General features: G+C 37.2%; 1 protein-coding gene across 36 annotated transcripts in view; it reads left to right on the plus strand.

Moving 5' to 3' along the window:
* WNK1 (WNK lysine deficient protein kinase 1) overlaps nt 1-26,351 on the plus strand; it is a 158,869-nt gene that overhangs the window by 100,370 nt on the left and 32,148 nt on the right. For 15 of the 36 annotated variants that reach the window (XM_054442626.2, XM_054442628.2, XM_054442631.2 and 12 more), the window contains exons 5-11: nt 4,254-4,342; nt 6,406-6,625; nt 8,205-8,535; nt 9,282-9,469; nt 15,107-16,345; nt 18,529-18,612; nt 25,338-25,487. In XM_054442626.2, coding sequence (XP_054298601.1) covers nt 4,254-4,342; nt 6,406-6,625; nt 8,205-8,535; nt 9,282-9,469; nt 15,107-16,345; nt 18,529-18,612; nt 25,338-25,487 — 2,301 coding nt within the window. The remainder of the gene's footprint in view (nt 1-4,253; nt 4,343-6,405; nt 6,626-8,204; nt 8,536-9,281; nt 9,470-15,106; nt 16,346-18,528; nt 18,613-25,337; nt 25,488-26,351) is intronic. The other 21 variants (XM_063672271.1, XM_063672274.1, XM_063672277.1 and 18 more) reach the window with 5 other exon arrangements.

Below are 26,351 nucleotides of genomic sequence, written 5' to 3' on the forward strand. Positions count from 1 at the left end.
ACCTGTATATGCTTGCTTCTTAAATGATTCAGAATACCTCTGCTAGGTATTTTAATCATCCTGGCTTATTGATGGTTGCTGACTGGTAAGATTCCTTGTTATATTTTTCAGTATTTAAGTGGGTAGCATTAAGCAGTCTTAATCTTTTAATACCAGCTACTGGACTGGTAAGGTGTGTCTCAGTTTTATTGGCTAACTTGGCACCTATGGTACATTTTTTAAGGCAGTAGTAGTATCTAAATATGTGGTATAGCATTGGTATGGAATTTTCTATACAAAATTCTTGGCTATAGGTTGAAAAAGCAGCATAACCTACTAAATTTAAGGTTGTATTATGCACAGTTATTGATTTTGCTGTATCTTAATATCTGTTTTGCTCAATAAGTATTCCTATTTGTAAAGTCATGAATTCATATATGTTTGCAGGGATAGGATTAACAAGAGGATTATTGTTAAGGATAATCAAGGATGAAAGCAGGTTCAAGAAAAGATTTTCCTTCCTTTATTATCTTTGGTGATTGCCTTTATACTCAGAGGTAGCCTTGGGTCAGCAAACTTAATACTTCAAAGAGCTTTGAACCCAGATAGACATTTGAATTCAGTTGTTGTAAATTTAGATAGACAGGTTGGACAGGTGTTATCATTATTGGCTAGACAGGAAACCTGAAGCTCAGAACTACTTCTGCTTGTCCAGTTCACACTGAATGTCTTTTATTGTTAAATGTTTTTGTCCTTTCAGTGTGCCTATGCTAGATTAAAACAGAAGAATCAGTATACATTTGCTTTGTTAAATTAATACATAGTTTTATTGCCAGTAGGCTACGTACATTCCCCTGAAATGTATGTGCTTACGGAAGAAGGAACTTTTTTTTTTGAGACAGGGTCTCGGTGTGTCACCCAGGCTAGAGTGCAGTGGCACGATCATGGCTCACTGCAGCCTTTACCTCCTGGGCTCAAACGATCCTCTGGACCAGCCTCCTGAGTAGGTGGACTACAGGCATATGTGCCACCACACCCCACTAGTTTTTTGTCTCTTTGGAGAGACAGGGTCTTGCTTTGTGCCCATGCTGGTCTCAAACAAACAGCTGGGCTCAAACGATCCTCCTGCCTCAGCCTCCCAAAGTGTTGGGACTACAGGTTTGAGCCACCACACCTGGCCCTAGACTTTTAAAATGCTATAAAAATAATCAGAAGAGCCAATTGTGTTAGCTCACGCCAGTAATCCCAGCACTTTGGGAGGCCAAGGTGGGAGGATTGTTTAAGCCAGCAGTTCAAGATTAGCCTGGGCAACATAGCAAGACTTTGTTTCTCCAAAAAGACAAAAAATTAGCTGGGCATGGTGGCACACACCTGTAGTCCCAGCTACTTGGGAGGCTGAGGCAGGAGGAGTTTGAGGCTACAGTAAGCCACAATCCCACCACTGTACTCCAGCCTGGGCAGCAGAGCAAGAACTTATCATTTTCTTTTTCTTTTTCTTTTTTTTTTTTTTTGAGACAGAGGTTTGCTCAGTCACCCAGGCTGGAGTGCAGTGGCACTATCTGGGCTCACTGCAACCTCTACCTCCTAGGTTCAAGCGATTCTCCTGCCTCAGACTCCCAAGTAGCTGGGATTACAGGCACCCCGCCATCATGCCCAGCTAATTTTTGTAGAGACGGGGTTTCACCATGTTGGCCAGGCTGTCTTGAACTCCTGACCTCAGGTGATCCACCTGCCTCGGCTTCCCAAAGTGCTGGGATTATAGGTGTGAGCCGCCACGCCTGGTCAAGAACTTATCTTTACAAAAAGAAAGTTTATGCAGTTTTTATGTGTTTATTGTAGAAAACTAAAACCAAATGTAAACCAAAATACAGTTGTTCCTCCCTGTCTGGGGAATTGGTTCCAGGACCCCACACTCCTGTGGATACCAAAATTTGAAGATGCTCAATTTCCAGAAATATAAAATGACCCATAGTATTTACATGTAAAAATTATTTACAATAGCTAATACACTGTGAGTGCTATGTAAGCAGTTGTTATACTGTATTGTTTAGATAATAATGACAGGGAAAAGCCTGTATGTGTTCAGTACAGATACAGTTTTCTCTTTTGAATTTTTAATATACGGTTCGTTGAATCCACAGACGTGGAAACCATGAATAAGGAGGGCCAACTGTACTCAGTTTTTCTACTATCAGAGAATTTTTAGTGTGTGGCATTCATTTTTTTCTTGCATTTCCTGTTTTCATAAGTCTTAAGTTTGAAATACCAGCTTGCTCAATTAAAGCAGCCTTTTGCTTCAGCAGCGTTATTTTGTTTTCACTAGAATTATATGAAGATAAAAACAAGCTGGGAAAAACTTAGATGGAGTTGGAAAAATAAGATTGAGGATAATACAGATAGTGATCTTTGTAGTCATTCTCATAAATGAAGCTTTTAAATACATGAATTTAACTTTAGGGTCAGCCCTACTACACAGTTCCTTGCTGTGAAAAGTTAGCCCTGGGAGTAGAATTCTCCAAATTGGGTCTTCGGAATAATACAATGAGTAATTGAGTATTATCCAGCTTTGGATATAACTCTGGTACTTAAAAGACTTTAGAGCTAATCATTTTATGTATTTCATTTATTTCATTTAGATCTATGAGAGATTATATGCATTTCTGTGATTTATCGGTCACTAATTTTGTTTTACCATATCTGTCATTGAGACTATAGATAATCAGAATGTATGTATATTTAATAACTTAACTTTTCTGACCACCCCACCCCAACTCCATTCCCTTTGTTTTATGTGTCTGTTGACTTACAGTGCCACTTGAACAGCATATCAGTGCTTCAACTCTTGATCCGTGTGGTGACTTAGATGAGGTCAGAATAGATGAGATCTTTTTCTCTTTCACCCCACCTCTTAGACAGAAGCATTTTGTTCTTACATCTTATGTATATTTTCCACACATTGCTGTTTTTTTTTGTTTTTGTTTTTGTTTTTTTAAAGATAGAGTCTTGCTCTGTCACCAGGCTGGAGTGCAGTGGCTCGATCTCAGCTCACTGCAACCTCTGCCTCCCGGGTTCAAGAGATTCTCCTGCCTCAGCCTCCCGAGTAGCTGGGACTACAGGCATGCGCCACCACGCCCATCTAATTTTTGTATTTTTAGTAGAGATGGGGTTTCACCATGTTGGCCAGGATGGTCTCGATCTCTTGACCTCATGATCTGCCCACCTCAGCCTCCCCAAAGTGCTGGGATTACAGGTTGAGCCACGGCACCCAACCTGAAAATTTACTTTTAAAGAATTTATTGGCTGGGTATGGTGGCTCACGCCTGTAATCCCGGCACTTTGGGAGGCCGAGGAGTGCGGATCACCTGAGGTCAGGTGTTCAAGACCAGCCTGGCCAACATGGAGAAACCCCCATCCCATCTGTACTAAAAATACGAAAATTAGCTGAGCATGGTGGCGTATACCTGTACTCTCGGCTACTCAGGAGGCTGAGGCAGGAGAATTGCGTGAACCTAGGAGGCGGAGGTTGTAGTGAGCCAAAGTCACACCGCTGCACTCCATACTGGGCAACAGAGCAAGACTCCATCTCGAGGAAAAAAAAAAAAGAAATTATTTATACTTTATAAAGATTCTAAACTATTACTGTGATGACTACTATGTATTATCACATGTAATAGTGGTAATGAGTTTTCTTCTGAGATTAATTGCAGAGCATGTGTTTCTTATGGGTCCAATATATTACTTTTCATTGTGTTTTATTTGTGCAGGACAATTTGCTCTTCAGTTATCATACCAAAACAATATAAATCCTCAACTCCTTTGAGTTTGTTAAAGGTTACTATAATAATATAATGCCTGCCAAACTAAGCATGTGAATTCATGCCCACACATGGGTTCAGTGTTCAAAATAGTTAAATGCTGTGTTGATTGATGTGTTTAGGGAACAAGGTTGAACAAAAGATCTTCTAACCAATTAGAACATTTAGCTTTCTTTTTTAGGCAATAAATTCCTTTACTTGAAACACAGCAGAAGATATTAACATCTGCCTAAATTTTTTCGTTGTCACATATGGAAGTAAGTGACCCTACTGTCACTGTTCCATGTTTTCTTGTGAAGAGCTAAGTTGCCACTACCCAGCTGTGACACTGCATGGACCAACTCCTGCAGGCGAGTCAGAAAAAAAGCCAGGATAGTAAGAAAGGAACCTAAAAGAAATTTAAAAAACAAAGTTCAAAGGCCCTGCTTTTATTAATGCATTTCTGCTTATGGTTTTCAGGGGGTGAAGCCAGCCAGTTTTGACAAAGTAGCAATTCCTGAAGTGAAGGAAATCATTGAAGGATGCATACGACAAAACAAAGATGAAAGGTAAGTTGCCTCTTTTGATCTGGGTGATACTTGAACAAAACCTAAAAACTAATGTGCTTTGAGTACAACACTCATTCTACGGTGTATTTAATATTTGTGATTGGTTTCTCTGTTTGTGCCTGTAACATTTTTAAAGGTAGGGTTTTGTTCATTGTGGTTATTCAGATTTGATGTACTGGAACACTGTAAAAATATGGTTTGGTAGAGTTTCAGTAAACCAGAACCACCGTAAACATAGCTACATTCCATGAGAACTGCTTACTTAAAACATCAGCATGATTTATAAAACTCAAAAAAGAGTTTAATATCTGACACAGGAAATCTTTTCTTGGTCCTTTACCATTGGATTCTAAATGGTGAAATAAAACTTTGGCTCTTTAAAGTCAGCTCAACTATTACAGGTCTGATTTGCTGTCCTTACGCCAGAATTGAAGAAGAGCAAAACATCAAAATTCCTTGAGTAAAAAGAGAAGACTTCGCCCAGGGGTTAGAAAGAGATGTGGCTTAGTCATTTGTACTAACAGAGGACTTTTCTTAGAGGAGTGGCAAGTATCTGATCTGCCATATAGCTGATTCATCACCCGTTAGGCATGGCGAAGGTCCAGTGTCTGTTTTTGAAAAACAGTCTATCTTTGCCACCCCTTCCATCCTCCAAAAAAGAAAAAGGAGACTAGCTAGTACAAATATAAATTGCAAATTGAGCATAATCTACCACTTGAAGAATGAGAGCTATTAGATATATCAACCAAATTAAAGAATTCCATCTTTTCACCTCTCCAGTCTCGTTCTTTTTATAACATCGTTATTTAGAAGAGCTTAACTTCATGGTTTTTAAGCCTTTATTAAGTAAAAATTTAGTTTGAGTTTTCATTTTTATGTATGCTGGGTAGTTAAATCTCTTTAAGGACTTTTTACTATAAACAAAGGAATGTTTGTTTCAACTCTTTTTTTTTTTTTTGTCACAGTCTTGTTCTGTTGCCTAGGCTGGAGTACAGTGGCATAGTCTCAGCTTACTGCAATCTCTGCCTTCCAGGTTCAAACAATTCTCCTGTCTCAGCCTCCTGAGTAGCTGGGACTACAGATGCACATCACCACGCCTGGCTAATTTTTGTATTTTTAGTAGAGACGGGGTTTCACCATATTGGTCAGGCGGGTTGCGGACTCCTGACCTGAGGTGAACACCCACCTTGGCCTCCCAAAGTACTGGGATTACAGGGGTGAGCCACTGCGCCCAGCCTGTTTCAATTCTTGATGGAGCAGTTTATTAGATGATTGGCATATTGAAACCATTTTATCTTAAGATTGTTTCACAATCAGACTTCTGCTTGCCCAGTGCACAAATTATTGAACAAGGAATTAAGAGAACTTATTGGTGTAAATAAAGCTTGCTGTGGTAGAAGGTACCAAACTAGAAACAAAAATACTTATTTTCTAGTTTCTATTTCAGCATTTACAGCTTTTATAACTGTGAGCAAGATTCTCAGCCTTTCTGGGCCTACATTTCCTAATAATCAGGAGATGATATCGAATTGGGTGTTGGTCAGACAAGATTATAAATATGAAGATTTGTGTTACTTATAAAATGCTATGTAAATTATCATGTGGTATTTTGAAGTTTTAATAGAGCCAATTGTGTTAGCTCACCATTACTAGTATACTATTACTAATGAGATCATTGGATTTAAAAATTGTTACAATTGTGTTAGCTCGCCATTACTAGTATATTATTACTAATGAGATCATTGGATTTAAAAATTATGTTACAATTGTGTTAGCTTGCCATTACTAGTATATTATTACTAATGAGATGATTGGATTTAAAAATTATCACTATCAGCTCTTATTCATGAATGAGATTGTTATGATGTTCTATACTTCAGAGTAAACCTCTGTAGTCACCCTTCAAATGCAGCAATGTAAAAATGAGTTATAAACTTTCCCCTGTATTTTTTCCCATTTTTTTCTTCTGTGAATAATAACAATAATTGGCCACATTTGAAAATTATTTTTTCAGACTAATGGTGTTTTATTTTTGTTCCTTTTCTTTTCCCTCTGTTTGGAAGATATTCCATCAAAGACCTTTTGAACCATGCCTTCTTCCAAGAGGAAACAGGAGTACGGGTAGAATTAGCAGAAGAAGACGATGGAGAAAAAATAGCCATAAAATTATGGCTACGTATTGAAGATATTAAGAAATTAAAGGGAAAATACAAAGATAATGAAGCTATTGAGTTTTCTTTTGATTTAGAGAGAGATGTCCCAGAAGATGTTGCTCAAGAAATGGTAAATTGACGTTAACTAGCCATTTTAAAATTGATTTAGACTTATATACATCAATACTATCATTAAGCAAAAAAGCAGTTGATGAAGTGCCATGTGTGGCATATCCCATTGACATAAAATTGTGATGGCCCTAAAAGTTATCTTTGATTAGTGGGATTTTCCAGTGTGTGTGTGTGTGTGTGTGTGTGTTTATTTTTTTTTTAACTCCCTTCTTTGTATTGCTTTTCTAATGGGTGTTAGATTTTATAGTCCTTTTTAAAAGTAAAATTTTTTTTTTTTTTTTTTTGAGGGAGAGAGAGACAGGGTCTTGCTCTGTCACCAGGCTGGAGTGCAGTGGCCTGATAATCATAGCTTACTGCAGCCTTAAACTCCTGAACTCAAGCAATCCTTCTGCCTTAGCCTGCCGGGAAGCTGGGACCATAGGGACATGCCACCACACCTGACTAATTTTTGTATTTTTAGTATAGACAGGGTTTCACCATGTTGGCCAGGCTTGTCTCAAACTCCTGATTTCAAGTGATCCTCCCACCTCAGCCTCCCAAAGTGCTGGGAGTACAGGTGTGAGCCACTTCGCCTGGCCAAAAGTTATTTTTGAGAAAATATGTAGATATATATATATATACATAGGGATAGATAGATGAGATAGATAGGTAGAACTAGTAGAATGCATTCCGAAGTCGTTTTGAAAAGTCTGTAAGATTGAGTGACTCCCAGTTTGTATAAGCATCATTCATTAAGAATGACAAGTTATGTTTCTACATATTGGTACATTAGCCTTTGATCAGTTATCTGGATGAACTCTATAAACAGACATAGGACCATGAATTGTTTTTACTTTGAAGAGAGTTTTCCTGATCAAATATTAGTAGGAAGCCTTTGATGTATTATTATTTGAAGTATGTCTAAAAGATCACTCTTCCATAAGGAAACCCTTCCCCAAATTTATGCTTGCCATAGTGCCCAAAATAGCTAATTATTATGGAAAGATAACTCAGAACATCTCTACTCGGATTTATAAGAACCATTCAAAAGTGGTATTTGCCTCTGAGAAGAGATCAGGTATGAGTTACTTATGTTTAATTGTTAGCTGTTTGTATTGTCTGAGTTTTTTTGCTTTTTTGGAGGGGAGGAGCAGTGTTAAATCTTCATATTCGTACCACAGTTGTTTTACCAGATTAAGTAGTTGCCTTGTAAAAGAAAGTAAAATCAGCACAGGTTAATGTTAATGGTTACATGTGAGGGGGACATACAGTGAATAGAACAGAGTACCTTACTTGGTTTAGGAACTGAGGTTTTAGTTGCCCCATTGTTTTATTGTTTGTCATAAGGAGTGAAGGTATACCTAGCCTTCGAGTTTCTGCAAAAATGGTGGTACCCACCCCTCAAGTATCTACAAAGATGGTAGGGAAATGCATAATGCAGATTCTACAGTTCGGTTAAGGCCAGTCCTGAGAGAATTCTTTCTTCCTCCTCTTCTCTACTTTTTTTCACAATGCCTTTTTTTTTTGGCGGGGATGGTGGTGGGGGATGTTGTTTTCTTTCAATATATTACTGCTTAATTTACCCTTTTATTCTGTAGGTAGAGTCTGGGTATGTCTGTGAAGGTGATCACAAGACCATGGCTAAAGCTATCAAAGACAGAGTATCATTAATTAAGAGGAAACGAGAGCAGCGGCAGTTGGTACGGGAGGAGCAAGAAAAAAAAAAGCAGGAAGAGAGCAGTCTCAAACAGCAGGTAGAACAATCCAGTGCTTCCCAGACAGGAATCAAGCAGCTCCCTTCTGCTAGCACCGGCATACCTACAGCTTCTACCACTTCAGCTTCAGTTTCTACACAAGTAGAACCTGAAGAACCTGAGGCAGATCAACATCAACAACTACAGTACCAGCAACCCAGTGTATCTGTGTTATGTACGTATCTTGGGAAGTGGACAGATAGGCTAATGATTCTCCTAATTGGTTTTTTTAGCTTCTTGTTATTTTGCACTGGCTTTTTGGTTTTGAATTATGAATCCTACTATTATACAAAATTTGAAATGGTTGTCGTCTAGCTTCTCTTTATTCTTATATCTGTGACTAGGAGAATAGAAGGATGGGGTGGTAAGGAAATGTGATTAGGATACAAAATAATTTTATAAGCTTCAACATCTTGGAGGTTTCAATTTGTAGATTTCTACTTTTCACAGTTTATTTAAGTAAAATAGAATTAGTAATGAAGGATGAACAAGCTTGGCTACTAAAATTGAACCCATCAGTCTGGTTGAGCTCTTTTAGCAAAGCTGAATGGTATATAGACTACAAACTAATGAGAACACTGGTTATTAATTTAATTACTTGTTTAATACTGAGAACCTCCTGGCCTCCATAGTTAAGACTGAAAGCTCTGTCAAATTTAAGGCTTATAGTGTTCCATGTTGTTTCCCTTACTCCTCAGATGATAAGATTCTGTGATAGCCATATGGATTCCTCATTTAAATATAGAAATCTACTGAATGTGGCTACAATTCATTTTTTATTTAGTTCAAATCTGTGCAAGGAATAACTAGTTACCACTAATATAATGGGTCTAAAATATGAGAAAATGTGAACCTCCATTTTGTGATTTGTCTTTCTCTCTCTCTCTCTTTTTTTTTTTTGGTGATTCATTTTTCCTTCAGCTGATGGGACAGTTGACAGTGGTCAGGGATCCTCTGTCTTCACAGAATCTCGAGTGAGCAGCCAACAGACAGTTTCATATGGTTCCCAGCATGAACAGGCACATTCTACAGGCACAGTCCCAGGGCATATACCTTCTACTGTCCAAGCACAGTCTCAGCCCCATGGGGTATATCCACCCTCAAGTGTGGTAAGTAAATGCTTAAGAGCATGTAATACTACAATGAGAGCTAATGGATAGTCTGCTAAATTAAAATTCTTTGTACAAACCAAGTAGCAGTATGAGTCTGAAGTAGAAAATATAAAATGCTGTATCTCTAAAGCCTTATTATAGAGTTAGAGTAGTCCTGGTAGAGTAGGATATAGACATTAATGTGTGGGCATTAGCTGAACTGCCTACATGAAGCAACTATGTGCAAGATTTAGATTAGTCTGCATTTTTACTAAAGGTAATGCTCTCTTTAGCACTTAAGATGTTGAAACTATTCACAGCAACAAAAGCTGGACATACAAATGTTTTGTGGGCGGGGCAAGGAGAGTTTTTCAAAAGCTTATTAAAATAATTACTAAGTATTTCCTGTAAGATTCCCTATTGTACAAAACACAGGTAAGACCTTCAAACCATTATAGAATGCTGCATGTGAGTACTCTAGATTGAGGGAATCCTTTATTTGAATGACTGTTTAATTTAGCGCTTGTGTTGAGTTAATCATCAGTTGCTGTGTGTGTTCCTGCCTTTTAAAGTCTGTGTTGGACACAAGTTCCTTCCCCAGTATATGTTCTTTTGCTTTTTCCCTTTAGTTGGTAACTGTTTTATTACTGATTTATTTTCAGAATCAACTTACAGAAATTGTTTCCTGAAACATTTTATGCTTGTATACACACACACACACACACAATTATCCTATGTTTTACATTAGACACTCTTGCTTCTCATATAGAGAATGTTAAAGTAGATCATCAGTTAATACCCCATTTCTTTTGTTGACCTCAGAGGAAAATAAAATATGTCATTTGCCTCTGAAAGGTATTAGAAAATAAGTACCTTGTCACCTTATAGCACTTGTTTAATGAGATCTTTAAGCAGACAGATTTTCCCCTCCTTCTCAGAAAGCTTTTAATCTAAACTTTGTGGAATTCTTGCTCTTCTTTAAATGAAAATCTTTCTCTGTTAAGAAAATACTTCTGCTTGTTCTGATTTTTTATCCTACAGCTTGGAATAAAAGATGTTCATTTGTTTCAGAGTCCATTTAATCCTGCTTTGGCTAGGTCTCAAAATGAATGGCCACAGTAACACAAATAAAAAACAACTAATATACTAACTTTTTTTAAAACAATCTACTTTCTATCTTTAAAATAATTAAGTGAGGGTAGGATAGAAGAACTTTATAAAGACTGCACAGAAAATATATTTCTGTGTTCTGACAAATATTACTTGTCAGCATTTCTTGTCAGTTTCTACCTTGAACTGATATTTTTGTGGATCATTATAACTAGATTTTGCTAAAATTTTTTTAAATTTTCTCTTGTCTATATTCATCATGGGGGAGCATTAGGTCTCCATTTTAGAAAGCAAGTAGAATGACATGAAGATATTAAGTATTTGAGCTACTAATCTAACTATATTTATTGATGCTCTAAAAGCAGACGTTCTTGCTTTTTAAAGACAATATTCTATGGAGGTATTATGAAGAATTATTAAATATTGAGAATTTAAAAATTTGTCTAATTCTATTCTTGTCTCATTTCAGGAATGTGGCTTACAATAATATGGACAAATTATAAGTGAAATTTTAGAAATTAGAATAAAAGAAATAAGGCTGGAGAGAAATCAAAACAGGAATGAAACTAAATAATCATATGATGATATGTAAATACTTGCTCTATTGGTGGGCCACAGATTTGGCCCAAAGCATTCTACACAGCCAAGTTTTGGAAATGAAAACATAGTTTCATAGTTTACAACATCTAAAAGGAAAATAACAGTCTTATTCAAGACAACCTTTATAGTATTGATCATACTGCCTTATAGCTATATTAAACCCTGTGCCTGAACATTTTTTTAAGTTATTCTTTTTTTTTTTTTGACAGCGTCTCACTCTGTCACCCAGGTGGGAATACAGTGGCGTGATCTTGGCTCACTGCAACTTCCACCTCCTGGGTTCAAGTGATTCTCCTGCCTTAGCATCCTCAATAGCTAAGATTACAGGCACCCATCACCACGCCCAGCTAATTTTTGTATTTTTTTTAGTGGAGACACAGTTTCACCTTGTTGGCTAGGCTGGTCTTGAACTCCTGACCTCAAGTGATCCACCTGCCTCGGCCTCCCAAAGTGCTGGGATTACAGGTGTGAGCCACCACGCCCGGCCTAAATTATTATTTAGAGATTCAGATTAAAGATATTCTCCCATTGATTACTTTGTAAAAGTACAAAATATTTCCTATATCCAGTTGTGAATTTCTTCTAGAAAGCTAAACTTTTTCCTAGTAGATCGTGACTTTTTTACCTTTACAAATAGTGGCAAGTATAAGAAATACTGTGAGCCAACAACTTTCCATCTCTTGTCTTCTAAAACAGAAATGAGACTCTCTTTCTGAGGTTTCCAGAGCTCTTGCAAAATAATCCAATCTTAAAATTCTCTGTATCTTTTAATGTACTTTAAACTAATAGAATTCATTCTTGTTGAATCTTAAGTTTGCCAAAGTTGCAAGCTAATTATTCATTGTTTTCCCTGTCTGCACCCTTCAGTCAGTTGGTCATTCTTACATTCATACACTCGTAACACTTGGTGTTATTTCAGAATATTTAGCATGATAATTGATCATTATCATGATCATTCATTAAAAAAACCTGTACTTGACTGACAACATAGAACAGTTGTGAATAGTTGTGATCTGTCAGATGTGCTATGTTGAGTTATAGCTCTCCTCAAAAAAAAACTGACTTTGTGGAATTGGGAGAGGATGGAACATTTCTTCATGCAGCTATGCCCTGTTATCATTGTACTTTTGTTTATTTTGTTTTCAAAGTACTGTGTTTTTCATGTGTGTGTTTGTTTTCTGTTTAGCCTCGTCGTGGCCGTAGCATGTCGGTTTGTGTTCCCCATCTTTCTGCTGTTCCCTCTCTGTCCCGCATCTCTCCCAGTGCTCCTTCCACCCCACCACCAGTGCTGTCTGCACCTCTTTCTCCTTCCCTCCTTCGGACTGCCCCTGAGGAAACTTTTGCCAAAAAGCTTTCTAAAGCATTGGAGAGTGTCCTGCCTATGCACTCTGCCTCTCAGTGCAAGCACCGACGCTCCAGCCTGCCTTCCCTCTTTGTCAGTACTGTATGTAACTGTAAACTTCTGACAAATGAACAATTATTACCAATGAATACATCCAGGCAACAAGAATTTTAATTAAAATTTAATAAAGAACAGGACTAAACTTGGTTTTATTATGCTTCTAGGATACCAGTTATTCCTATAGGAAACTTTTTCGTAATAAAGCTTTAAGGGGGAATAAAAAGCAAGGAGGTAATGAGAGAGGATACCTATAATGTCCTTGGCACAGACCAGCATGTGTCCAATAAAATTTACCTTTTATTGTATCTTCCTATTTCCTATCGACATAAAATTCTTTCATTTTCATATTCCAGTTTTAAAAGCATTAATTTTAAAGTTATTGCCTTAATCAAAAGCAAATTTTATCAAACATTACCCAAACATTTTTTCTCCTCACTTTATTCTAAGGAGACACTAATAAAACTGGATGAGTCCTTTTTTTTTCAAATAACCTTAGTCAGCAAAGAATAACCTTGGAGTGAACATTTATTTTAATTTAATCATTTATGTAAGATGATGTATCAGCAAACCAAAGAGCTACATAATGTTCCCCCATGGAAGTATTTTTTCCTTAGGTTTCAACCTAAGGTGGGACTGTAGCTCTAATGAATACATTAGATACATATATAGTATGTATGACTTTCTTTGGCTCCATTAATGTTTATAAAAGATCTATCTTTTAAAATTATTTTAAGCATGTGGGTCCTTGCTGCTGCTTTTCCAAATAAAGAATATAGTTAACTTTCTGAACTAGCAACCCCAGAATTTTCAGATTTTTACTTAGGAGAATGAAGAACTGTACAGTGTTATGGCTTTGAGACATACCATGAGTAAATAACAATAAAATGAGCATTCTGATTGAAAATAGAAATCTTCTTTTAGCTATTGTGAACAGTTGATCTACTTTGCCAGCTCGATAAGGATCTTCCCTATGGAAGAATGAAACTGAATTCTTTTAAAAAGGGGAGTCTGTGATAGTGAATTCTTACTATTATTTACTTACTTATTTATTTTTTGGAGATGGAATCTCGCTCTGTTGCCAGGCTGGAGTGCAGTGGCACGATCTCGACTCACTGCAACCTCCGCCTCCTGGGTTCAAGTGATTCTCTTGCCTCAGCCTCCCGAGTAGCTAGGACTACAGGCGCATGCCACCACACCCAGCTAATTTTTGTATTTTAGTAGAGATGGGTTTCACCATGTTTGGCCAGGATGGTCTCAATCTCCTGACCTTGTGATCCACCCCTTTCAGCCTCCCACAGTGCTGGGATTACAGGCGTGAGCCACTGTGCCCAGCGGATAGTGAATTATTATAGTGTATATTGTTTGCATTTGGCAAGCTGTGTTTCTAAATTTAGTCTTAAATCTAGAACTGCTTCTTGAATAAAAAGTGCTATCAAATAAAATTGGCTGTCAGTCATTTATATTACCCTTTTGAGTTGATTAGAACACCAGGATGTCAGAATCAGAAAATTCATGGTTACGGCTGGGCTCAGTGGCTCACGCCTGTAATCCCAGCACTTTGGGAGGCCGAAGTGAGCAGATCACCTGAGGTCAGGAGTTCGAGACCAGCCTGGCCAACATGGCAAAATGTGTCTCTACTAAAAATACAAAAATTAGCTGGGCGTGGTGGCGCATGTGTGTAGTCCCAGCTACTTGGGAGGCTGAGGCAGGAGAATCCCTTGAACCCAGGAGGCGGAGGTTGCAGTGAGCCAAGATTGTGTCACTGCACTCCAGCCTGGGTGACAGAGGAAGACTCCATCTCAAAAAAAAAGAAAAAAGAAATTTCATGGTTATGCAACTCTTATTTAGGATCAGAAAAGTGGACATTTTGTGATTTAACTCTGTAACATGTTTCATGTAGTAAAAATATAGTAAAACTATTAATCATCTAGTTTGGGAGAGGTAGGAGAAAGACATTACTGTCACTAGTCAAATTATGTATCTTTTACTATCCACCAAAAATCTCTTCTGATTTCTGGTTAGAAGGCATACTATTAATTGATAAGAAAATAAAACTGAAGGCCTCTAACATATCACAGGGTAATAAGAATATAGGGAAAGTTAGTTCAGTAGTTTAAATTAAAGCACACTTCTTACAGTATAGAACTAGTCGGGCTTTTATGCCTTGTTTTAGTTCTTACTCTTCCTTTAACTCTTTTTCTATTGATGTAATTTACATTAATGCTTAAGAGTGAACTTTTTAAGTGTGGGTAAAAACAAAATAATTACTTACAAAGTTTAATTCTTCCATTTCCTTTCAGAGAGGAAAGTTATGGAAAAGCAGCTCTTATCTAAAGCAAAGAGCCCACAGATTGATTTCATTGGCCCTGGATGTATTTAATGGGTTTTTACTATGCACATAATTTCCAGAAGCATTGTTATTTATTAATTATAAATTTAGTGTAACCATTTCATAGGGTTACACAGAACTACCCAGTTGTGCATGTCTGATGTAATTTCACATATGAATGTATGAATTACTTGTCTTATTCATGTTGATACAGCCTCAGTCCATGGCGCATCCGTGTGGGGGGACCCCAACATACCCAGAATCACAGATATTTTTCCCAACTATTCATGAACGTCCAGTTTCTTTTTCACCACCTCCCACCTGCCCACCGAAAGTAGCCATTTCCCAGCGGCGTAAGAGCACCTCCTTCCTGGAAGCCCAAACTCACCACCTCCAACCCCTGCTGAGGACTGTTGGCCAAAGTCTTCTTCCACCTGGTGGCAGCCCAACTAACTGGACACCAGAGGCCGTAGTTATGTTGGGTACTACAGCCAGTAGAGTAACTGGAGAGTCATGTGAGATACAGGTCCATCCTATGTTTGAACCATCTCAAGTTTACAGTGACTATAGACCTGGACTAGTACTTCCAGAAGAAGCTCACTATTTTATTCCTCAGGAAGCAGTGTATGTAGCTGGGGTACATTACCAGGCCCGGGTGGCAGAACAGTATGAGGGCATTCCATACAACTCATCAGTACTGTCAAGTCCTGTGAAACAGATACCTGAACAGAAGCCAGTACAAGGGGGCCCTACTTCAAGTTCTGTCTTTGAATTTCCATCTGGACAGGCTTTCCTGGTAGGACATCTTCAGAATCTAAGATTAGATTCTGGATTGAGTCCAGGATCTCCCCTCTCTAGTATTTCTGCACCTATCAGTACAGATGCTACACGTTTGAAATTTCACCCTGTCTTTGTTCCTCATTCTGCGCCTGCTGTGTTAACTCATAACAATGAGAGCAGAAGCAACTGTGTATTTGAATTTCATGTTCACACACCAAGCTCCTCTTCAGGAGAAGGAGGTGGAATTTTACCTCAGCGTGTTTACCGAAATCGGCAGGTTGCAGTGGACTTGAATCAAGAAGAACTGCCTCCTCAATCAGTTGGATTATATGGCTACTTGCAGCCTGTGACTGAAGAAAAGCATAATTACCATGCCCCAGAATTGACCGTTTCTGTGGTAGAGCCTATCGGACAGAACTGGCCAATAGGAAGCCCAGAATATTCCAGTGATTCCTCACAAATCACTTCTTCAGACCCCAGTGATTTTCAGTCACCTCCCCCTACAGGGGGAGCAGCTGCATCTTTTGGCTCTGACGTCTCATTGCCCTTTATCCATCTGCCTCAGACAGTGTTACAAGAATCCCCACTTTTCTTCTGTTTCCCCCAAGGAACCACATCTCAGCAGGTCTTAACTGCCTCATTTTCTTCAGGAGGATCTGCACTTCATCCACAGGTTATAGGAAAACTTCCACAATTATTTTAAACTACCCTGCTTTGCACCATAACATTTAAATTTTCTATTCCTCATTTCCCTGAATCATGAATTTTGGAGAAATATTGTTTAATTTTATCAGAGTTTCCCCATCTTTGGGGGGTTGTGAACTACATATATGTATTTAAAAACAAAATATGAGAGAAGCTACCTGATTTACCTATTATATGTGAAAACCAGTGGAAAAAACACAAAAACTAGAATTTTAGTCATTCATCAAAATCAACGACTTCTATCCTATGCACGTTATTTTCAGCCAGTAGTGAAAATGCAAGTGTATGTAATGTATGGTTGACCCAGCATTATTTAGGAATACAAATCTTAAGTATTACTTTCTTCCTCCAAACAAGTTTTTAAAAAATAGGATAAAAGTTTTTTCTATAAAATATAAAAAATGGAAAATAGGGAATGCTGTTTTTGGAGTAATATTAATAATACACAGAATTTTCATTAGTGTAGAAGGATCTAAAAAGACAAAATATATCATGGGAATAAAAAAAAGATAGAAAAGGAAACAGTTTAGGAATTTGCCTTAAATGAAAATGCCTTTTAAAATGGCATCAGTCAAGCAAGTTGCTGTGTATTATTATATGTCCAAATAAAATGCTAATTCATAAAATTAAGGACTGATTCTAATTTCTAGCAACTAACGATCTAGTGGGTGGTGGGCTTTTTTTTTTTGTTATAGGAATTTGTGATATGTTGCAAGCTAAGGAACAGTAGACATCTCAGGCCTTGTATTTTCCTCAACAAATTTAATTTTAGTTATTTATGTGTATGAGCATATACACACTTAGCAAATAAAGACAATGTAATGAATGTAATAGAATTCAAAAGTACAGTCAGTGTTTACTGTTTCATATATTCATTTGGTATATTTTATCAAATGTGTACATCTTGTAAAATCTACATAGAAGACTATGCAGTTATATATTGAAGACATTTGGATATCCTACATAAAGTACTATGTGTTGTTCTTCCTACTTTCTTCCTATGTTCTTCCCTCATCAGGAGCATAAACAACTCCCAAAATGTGCACAAATTATCAATTATTTAGAGTTGTACTAAGACACAAAAAGATCCAGAAGCTTGACAACTATACATGGGCATGCAGTATATTCACATCAGTATTGAAGTTGCAGCCCCTATTATAAATATTAATGTATTGCCAGTAATTATCCTTTAGACTTTCCAAAGTAAAAAATACCAGGTAGTTAATTTATAGACATACTACAGAAGGAATCAATACTTATAATAGTTAAGCTGCAGTGGAATGTGATATTATATCCATGTAAGCTTTAAGGAACCCCTTGTAAACTGAAATGGAATGACAAAAGTGGTAGCCTTTTCATTTTGTTAATGTACCTATATATAGTCCTGCATCATTTCTCACTTTCTAGTGAGAAACACTCTAGTTGGGGTTTCTCAGACTCAACACTGTTGACATCTGAGGTTGGATAATTCTTTGTTGTGGTGGGCTGTTCTATGTATTGTAGGCTATTTAGAACATCCTTGGTTTATACCTCCTAAATACTAGTAGCAGCCATCTCCCTCAGTTGTGACAACCAGAAATGTCTGCACATATTGCCAAGTGCCCCCCTGGGGGTGGCAGGATTGCTCCTGGATAGCAACGATCACCCTAGGTACTTAGCAGTTGAAGATAACAGGTTTTTTGATACTTTTGATAAAAGTCATTGTGGCACTGCAAGAAGTATTACCAAATTAGCATTACCAAATACCTTTCTTTAATTTTTTGGGTAAATTTCAGATTGATAGTATTAACACTTTGTTCCTGATTATTGTATTTCTAATAACAAATTTTATTATGAATCTGACTATTCTAGCCAGCTAAAATTACAGCCTGAGCAGCAGTTGATATATAGCCTGAGCAGCACTGACAGCTTAGGTTTTTACTATCAGTGGGTTTTGCATGGGTTGGGATCAGAACATGTTGTGTGGTATGATCCTTCTCTAAATTTTTCTTACAAAAGATGACCCAAAGGCCTCTCCCATACATAATCAGGTTAATGTTTCATTTTGATCAAGCAAACTCTGAGGAGATTAAATATTCATTGCAAAAGCCTGACCTCTATACACTTACTTTAGGCCTTCTCTAATTTGTTGTGTTCACTTCTTTCCTTCAGGCACAGGGGCAGAGCCAGGGTCAGCCATCCTCAAGTAGCTTAACAGGGGTTTCATCTTCCCAATCCATACAACATCCTCAGCAGGTGAGAACAATGCATTGCAACATTTTATGAATTAGCAGTGGCCAGAACACTTTTAACTTTTGTGATTCGTTATATAAATGGCCTGCTAAGTTTTTGAAAGGAAAATTAAGAGGCATACCATGTCTTGTGTTCAGTAACAAAGAAAAAAAAGAGATTTTTCTGTGTTTCAGAAAAATCTCTTTTGTTTAATATACTTTTGAACAATTTAGTAGACATACATTATCACTGATATAATTATCTTTTTAAAAGAGGATTCTACCCCCTTTTTTTTTTTGAGACAGAGTCTCACTCTGTCACCCAGGCTGGAGTGCAATGGTGCAATCTTGGCTCACTGCAACCACCGCCTCCCAGGTTCAAGCAATCCTCCTGCCTCAGCTTCCCACGTAGCTGGGACTACAGGTGCATGCCACCAGGCTCAGCTAATTTTTGTATTTTTAGTAGAGACGGGGTTTCACCGTGCTGGCCAGGCTGGTCTCAAACTCCTGACCTCAGGTAATCCACCCTCCTCCACTTCCGAAAGTGCTGGGATTACAGGCATGCGCCACCTCACCCAGCCTGGATTCTACACATAATTTACAGTACAAAGAATATGTCATTCCTTTTCTTTTTTTTCCCACTGCTTGCAGCAGTGATTTGTCATTACCTTCATTGTGCTTGCCTCTACTAATCCTGCACTTCTTTTTAATTATTTCTAATCTGTAGAATGATGTGTCAGATTTTACGCTAAGAAGCATCTAATGAAAGCCTGAGAACAATTACTTCAAGAACATTTATTTTTTTTAATTTTTATTTATTTATTTATTTTGAGACAGCCTTGCTCTGTTGCCCAGGCTGCAGTGCAGTGGTGCAATCTTGGCTCACTGCAACTTCCATCTCCCAGGTTCAAGCTATTCTCATGCCTCAGCCACCCGAGCAGCTGGGACTACAGGCGCGTGCCACTATGCCCAGCTAATTTTTGTATTACATTCTACTTATGCCTGGCTAATTTAGTAGAGATGGGGTTTCACCATGTTGGCCAGGCTGGTCTTGAACTCCTGACCTCAAGTGATCCACCCGCTTTGGCCTCCCAAAGTGCTGGGAGCCACTGTGCCCAGCCAAAATATTTTTAACTTTTGTTTTGGGGGGATTGTTCCAGAAAGTTCAAGGAATTCAAGAGATTAGTGTAATCCTGATACATGCAACAGTAAAACTGGTAATTCTAAAATTAAATATGTATAGTGCATCACTGATATTAGTTAATAGTAACTATTTGCAAGGGAATAATGCATTTTTGGCATAATTGAATACTGATTAGCTATTCTACGTAAAATTTGTAGCCACTATGTGTGTAATGCAAACTTCCTAATGTTAGTTCCCCATGTGGGTTTTTTAATCACCAAACTCTAAACTGGCTTCTGTTTCTATTAGTTTTTAGTTTTGAAACAAAGTTTTCAATTCTTAATTACAAATGGCCCTTTTTCAGTCCAACATATGGTCATGTAGTCATTCGATACTGGTTTAAGATCAGGAGTTGCTTGTACAAGATGAAAATCACTTAAAGGCACTTTCTACAGAAACAGTTGATTAGTTTGGTTATACATGCATTCACTCTGTGATCAATACCTCTGTAGAACTGAAGGGCTGGGACTTATATGCTTTGTTTTTGCACCTGTCTTTTCTTCCAAACAAGACTGGTTAAATTCAAGTAAACATATTTTTTCCAACCTTAACAAAATCTGTTTTATTCTATTAACAGTTCCTAATTAGAATGCAAATTATAAGTCACATAAAGCTGGTTGAGAACGCAGGTACTGAGTACTAATCTCCTAACTTGCTTATCTTTGGATGTAGATGAACACCAATGAACTGAGCAAATTGTGCTCTGTATTTTCTTTTCCAAAGGAATTGGTTATCTGTCTTGTATTTGGGGATATATATGTATACTTACTACCAAATGAAGAAGATAATAAAATAATTCATTGAGTTTCATGTTAAGAAAGAGTGTGAGAATAGAAGAGAGCAGTACCATAAATGTCAGATTAAAAGAATTAGGTAGCTACCTCTCCAGGAGAAAAAATATGGCTAAATGCTATCTCTACAGCAGAAACAAAAATTAATTTTTGTTTCAGTGATGTTTTTGTTTTAGATACTTTTATAGCATGTGTTGTAGAATCATAAAATTGAGCCCTTGATATATATATAGGAAATGTATTCAGTCTAGAATAATTAACTTCTCCAAAGTCACTTAGATAATAAGGGAGCTACAAATTATAACCCAGAATTCAAGATTCCTAGAATAGTATTGTTTCTTCCATTTTAAATAAAGTTCTACAGGGACTTAATGATTCTGCAAATGTACCTCAGAAGCTGTCTTTATTTGTTTTAATTATTGGAGTTCCACATTTGAAAAAAGAAAGGTTGAAAACTTTTTGTACTATATGGATAGTCTATTTTTAGACATGATTTTTGTTTTACATACTTTCAGGTCCCAATCCCACCTTAGAGAACCATATCTCTTGTTTTATTTTAGTGAGGAAAGAAATATGCTTTTGCTAAAATTTACTTTATTTCATGCATTTCTTGAACATAGTAAATGAGGAATTGCTTTTTTGTGTGTTTTTATAGGGTCTCGTATAGTGATATGCTAGATCTTAGCAAGGTACCAAAAAGCTGCCTCCTGCTGAAAAGCTTTATGACCACAAACAAAGTTGTGAACTTTGTCAGACACAGTGCCAGCTACTTGGAAGGCTGAGGCAGGAGGATCACTTGAGCCCAGGAGTTCAAGGCTACAGTGAGCTATGATAGTGCCACTGCACTCCAGCCTGGGCAACAGAGCATGACCCATCTCAAAAAAAAAAAAAAAAAGCACCGAAGTTGTGAACTACCTACCCTGCTATCCATAAAGTCTGTTTGAACTGGTTTCATGAGGCAAGCTTGGGCAAAGCATGATGCTAAACTGTTAAGCTAGACCTCCCCTGCCTGGCTGAAGTGCTGATTATTAGTCAGTGGAACTGTGCACAGCAGATCATCATGTACTTCTGGCATATCCAGAGGTGACACTTCTCCCCAGATGCTCTAAGATATAACATTAACCATTAGCCATTGTAAACAATTGGTTTAGAGATCTCTTTAAGGTGTTAATACAAGGGTTACTGTCAGATGCCTCTCAGTTATCTTAAGCAAAGAAATAACTTGTCCATAAAACTGCTCATTTTTGACAGTCCTTTCAGCTTTTTTTCCTAATTGAGTTCAGATACTGAAGGTTTACCGAGATGGACCAGGTATGACTACTTTGAAAGAGTCTAAATAATATAGTAAATATATATGTAAATTTCTAAAAAACAAATGAGGATAATAGCTAATATTAAAGTGCTTTGTACATTGTACCTACATTCTCATTTAATCTTTTTAAGAACCCTATAAGTATAGATGCTATAATTATTTCCATTTTACTGATGGGAAAGCTGAGATCTGGAGAAGGTGAGTAGTTTACCCAAACTTACAGCTTCTAAGAGGTAAAAACAGAATTTAAATCCACATAATCTAGTTCCACAGCTCACCATTTGACTACTACCCAATTATGTCCAAAAACAGGGAAGAAATTAACATCTCTCCCAAGCAGGAAAGGGAATATCAGGAAGACTTTAGGAAAAAGGAGGCATTTGAAATGGACTTTGATTATAAGTTAGATTCAGATATAGAAATAAAGAATATTCCAGGCCAGAAGATAAAAAAATTATACTCTGAGCAAGGTGAAAGGCCCTAAGATAGAAAAATAGGGGACAAAAACAAATGTGCCTTTAGTTTGATTTAACTAGAGCATAGATATGTGAAGGTATAAATTCAGGAAAGAGTTGATAGAGTCTAAATTTTGATATGAGCATAATTTTGAATTAAGGAGGATGTATTGGGGGCTGGGAGCATATGATTGCCATATGCCCAAAGATAACACGGGAATTCTTCCTCAAATTTATCCTTCAGAAAAGAGGGGAATCACCATGTATTCAGACCTTTAACGTACTCTCATATTACAGGGTTTTCACTGTCCTTTACTTTGAACAACAACAAACCAAAAAAGGTTAATGAAATAAAATGAAACAGGTGAGAACAAATGTGCCTGCAAAGACTTTAGCTCATGTAGTTAGAAATGTTTATTGAGAACATCAGACAGAACTTTTTTTAAGCAATAAACATAAATTTAGTCCTTATTCTCAGCAATATGACTTCGCTATTCTGAGGACTGTATGTGATTTTAAACAACTGGTTTAAAGATCTCTTTAAGATGTCAATATAAGGGTTACATGAATAAAAACCTATAAGAGAAATGCAAAAAAAAAAAAAATTCTAGTTATTTTAATGTTAAGTAAATAGGTGCGTTTCGCTGCACATTTTACCTGAAGACACAACTGAGAGGGAATGTGTTATGTTATGCCAGAAAACTGCAGGAGCGTTCATAATTTAGCTTCAGTGAAGGTAAAGATGCTGGTGTCTTTACCTATGAAGAGTTTGGGGGAGAGGGAGCAGTATTTCTGAATTAATATATTTAATATGCAATCTTATTTAGGTGTGTAAATTAATGAGTTAGATAATTATAGATATTCACATTCCTTAAAGTTTAAATATGTTCAAGTTGGCAAATAAAAAAGGTTTTCTGGTTCTTTAGTTCCTTTTTCTCAGGTGGGAAATTAACAAATTTGTCTTATATTCAGAGCACCTTTAGAATTGGCTACATGTGATATATCTTAGTTTGCGGAAAATAAATTTCATGTAATTCAGCAGCCATTTCTGCTTTTTTAAAAGTTAAAATAAGAATACATCATCAGAGGCCGGGTGCGGTGGCTCACGCCTGTAATCCCAGCACTTTGGGAGGCCAAGGCATGCAGATCACGAGGTCAGGAGATCAAAACCATCCTGGCTAACATGGTGAAACCCCGTCTCTACTAAAAACACAAAAAAGTAGCCGGGCGTGGTGGCAGGCGCCTGTAGTCCCAGCTACTCAGGAGGCTGAGGCAGGAGAATGGTGTGAACCTGGGAGGCAGAGCTTGCAGTGAGCCAAGATTGCGCCACTGCACTCCAGCCTGGGCAACGGACCGAGACTCTGTGTCAAAAAAAAAAGAATACATTATCAGAAATAATTAAATAGGAATAAACCAAACATGACTGCTGTTGCCATTATATTTTAGCATTCTTTTGGTGATTTTAATTGATATAAATATAAGAAGAGCAAAAATACTATTTGTAGATTATCACCTAACAAAATCTAAGACACTTACCAAGGTGGCAAGATACATAATAAATGTACAAATAAATAGCTTATCTTTATACCAGCAGTAACCTATTAGTTGTATGGATATACCAGCACATACGTAAAAGGCTGTTGGTTGCAGCATTATTTTAAGTAGCAAAAATGAAACAACCAAAGTGTTTATCATTAGGAGACTGATGCCATTTAGAAATTAAAGTAGTATGCTATAGAACACTATGTATAGGAAAGGCATGTTTTTGTTTTGTTTTATTTTAACAAAAAAAAGAAAACTATGTGAAAATGGCCACTTACGCATAGAAACAAATCCATGAGGATTATGCACCAAACAACTAATAGTGGTTACCTCTGGAGAATAGGATTAGGGGTATTTTCATTAACTTTATAATATGATATACTAGTTAAAATTTTTATTACAAGCAGATGTTGTATTAAAGAAAAATATAAATTAGGTATTAGAGGATCCTGAAAGTCAACCATAAACTTCAATTTTTTTTTTTTTTGGAGACAGAGTTTCCATCTTGTTGCCCAGGCTGGAGTGCAATGGTGCAATCTCGGCTCACTGCAACCTCCGCCTCCCAGGTTCAAGCAATTCTCCTGCCTCAGCCTCCTGAGTAGCTGGGATTATAGACACGCGCCACCATGCCCGGCTAATTTTGTGCAATTTTAGTAGAGATGGGGTTTCTCCATGTTGGTCAGGCTGGTCTTGAACTCCGGACCTCAGGTGATCTGCCCACCTCAGCCTCCCAAAGTGCTGGGATTACAGGCGTGAGCCACCGCGCCCAGCCTCAAGTTTTTATTTGTTAGGCAGAAGGGGCAGTACTCTAGGGGTCATAGTCCTGTTTTGTTTGCTTGATTTATTACAGAATTTAGTATTCGAGTACAGTTATGTTCCATGCATTAAATTAGGTGTATAATTACGTGCCATGCATTAAATTATACTTGAGTGCCTAGTACGTAGTAGATTCCCAGATGTCATTCCTTTTGCCCCACTTTGAGTTAAAAAATAATGTCCTTGTTTCGAAAAGAGAAACTTCCATTTTTGCAATAAAATAAGCAATCTAAGGCATTAACAGCTAGTAAATATTAAAGCTAAAATTTGAAAATGTCTGTTATTCTAAATCCAGTGCTTTCCTCACTATTTTGGAGCTATAATCAAAGCTATTCTTCAAGCATATTAACTATACAGTTGATAAAGTATTTGTAAAGACCTGTTGTTGGGGTGAGGGAGATAATTGGGTGAAGAGCCAATGGTAACTCTAGTATTAAAAGAGTGGTTAATTGTTCCTGGTGGCACCATCACAAAGAACATCAGAGGGAAAACAAATATATAATGGAAATTGATGAATTTGGGTTTGTGCATGTCTTGATTACTAAAATCATCATTATTTACAGACACCGAAGGCTTTAGGTAAACATGCTTCCTTAGAAACATGCTGTTATTGATTTGAAATAAAACTGAATCATTGTATTTTATTCTTAGCAGCAGGGAATACAGCAGACAGCCCCTCCTCAACAGACAGTGCAGTATTCACTTTCACAGACATCAACCTCCAGTGAGGCCACTACTGCACAGCCAGTGAGTCAACCTCAAGCTCCACAAGTCTTGCCTCAAGTATCAGCTGGAAAACAGGTAAACTTTTTTTTTTTTTTTTTTAAACAGGTAAACTCTTAATTTCTGAAAGGGTGCTAAAAGAGATTTCCATGTAACTTGTCCTTTCATGTGGATAGACTTCTACCCTTTCTTCTAAGGGTAACCAACCCTTGAAGTAGGTTAATCTCATTGCAGAAATGAAGTGAAGATCACCTCATTGGTGCATATGCGTTATTTAATGTAAATGGGTACGTTACTGACAGCAGTGACAATCCAAAGTTTCACTTTTAGTCTTACCAGTCCAAAATTGATTTAACAGGTATTAGAAATAACAGGTTAAGTAAAGGTGCTCTGGTAACTGAACCTATGACATTCCCTAGAATTGTGTCAGCTATGTCTGATATTCTAGGTTTGAAACTATGCTTTATTTTCATGTAGATTTCTGCACTGTTTACTATGTGGAATGTTTTTTTTTCTTAAGTAGTCCTCCTAATCACTTGAAAAGTACCCTGTAGAAGGTATGCTTTTCTGAATGACCTTTTTTCAACTTTATTTTTGAGTACTGTTGTGCATGTATGTGCACAGTGTATTGTTACCCTAATATTTCATCACATCTGAGATGCTATCAACTTTAAAATGTACCATACTTTATGTACCACATTATCAGTTATAAGGTAGATCCCAATTTCTCACATGTTAAAATGATCAGGTAGTGGAGAGGGATGATTGCATCCTAGAATGAGTGAAATATGTGAATTATACCAATTTTTATTGAGCCATGTTAGACTTAAGAATTTTAGAAATAATATGAATGAAATCTTAATTCCACTGGGAAGGAATTCATTTGAATTTCAGTAACTACTGTAATAGCAGTCATAACTTTAGTGATAGCATTATGGTATA

This window comes from Pongo pygmaeus, chromosome 10 (genome assembly GCF_028885625.2).
Source record: "Pongo pygmaeus isolate AG05252 chromosome 10, NHGRI_mPonPyg2-v2.0_pri, whole genome shotgun sequence".
NCBI lineage: Eukaryota > Metazoa > Chordata > Mammalia > Primates > Hominidae > Pongo > Pongo pygmaeus.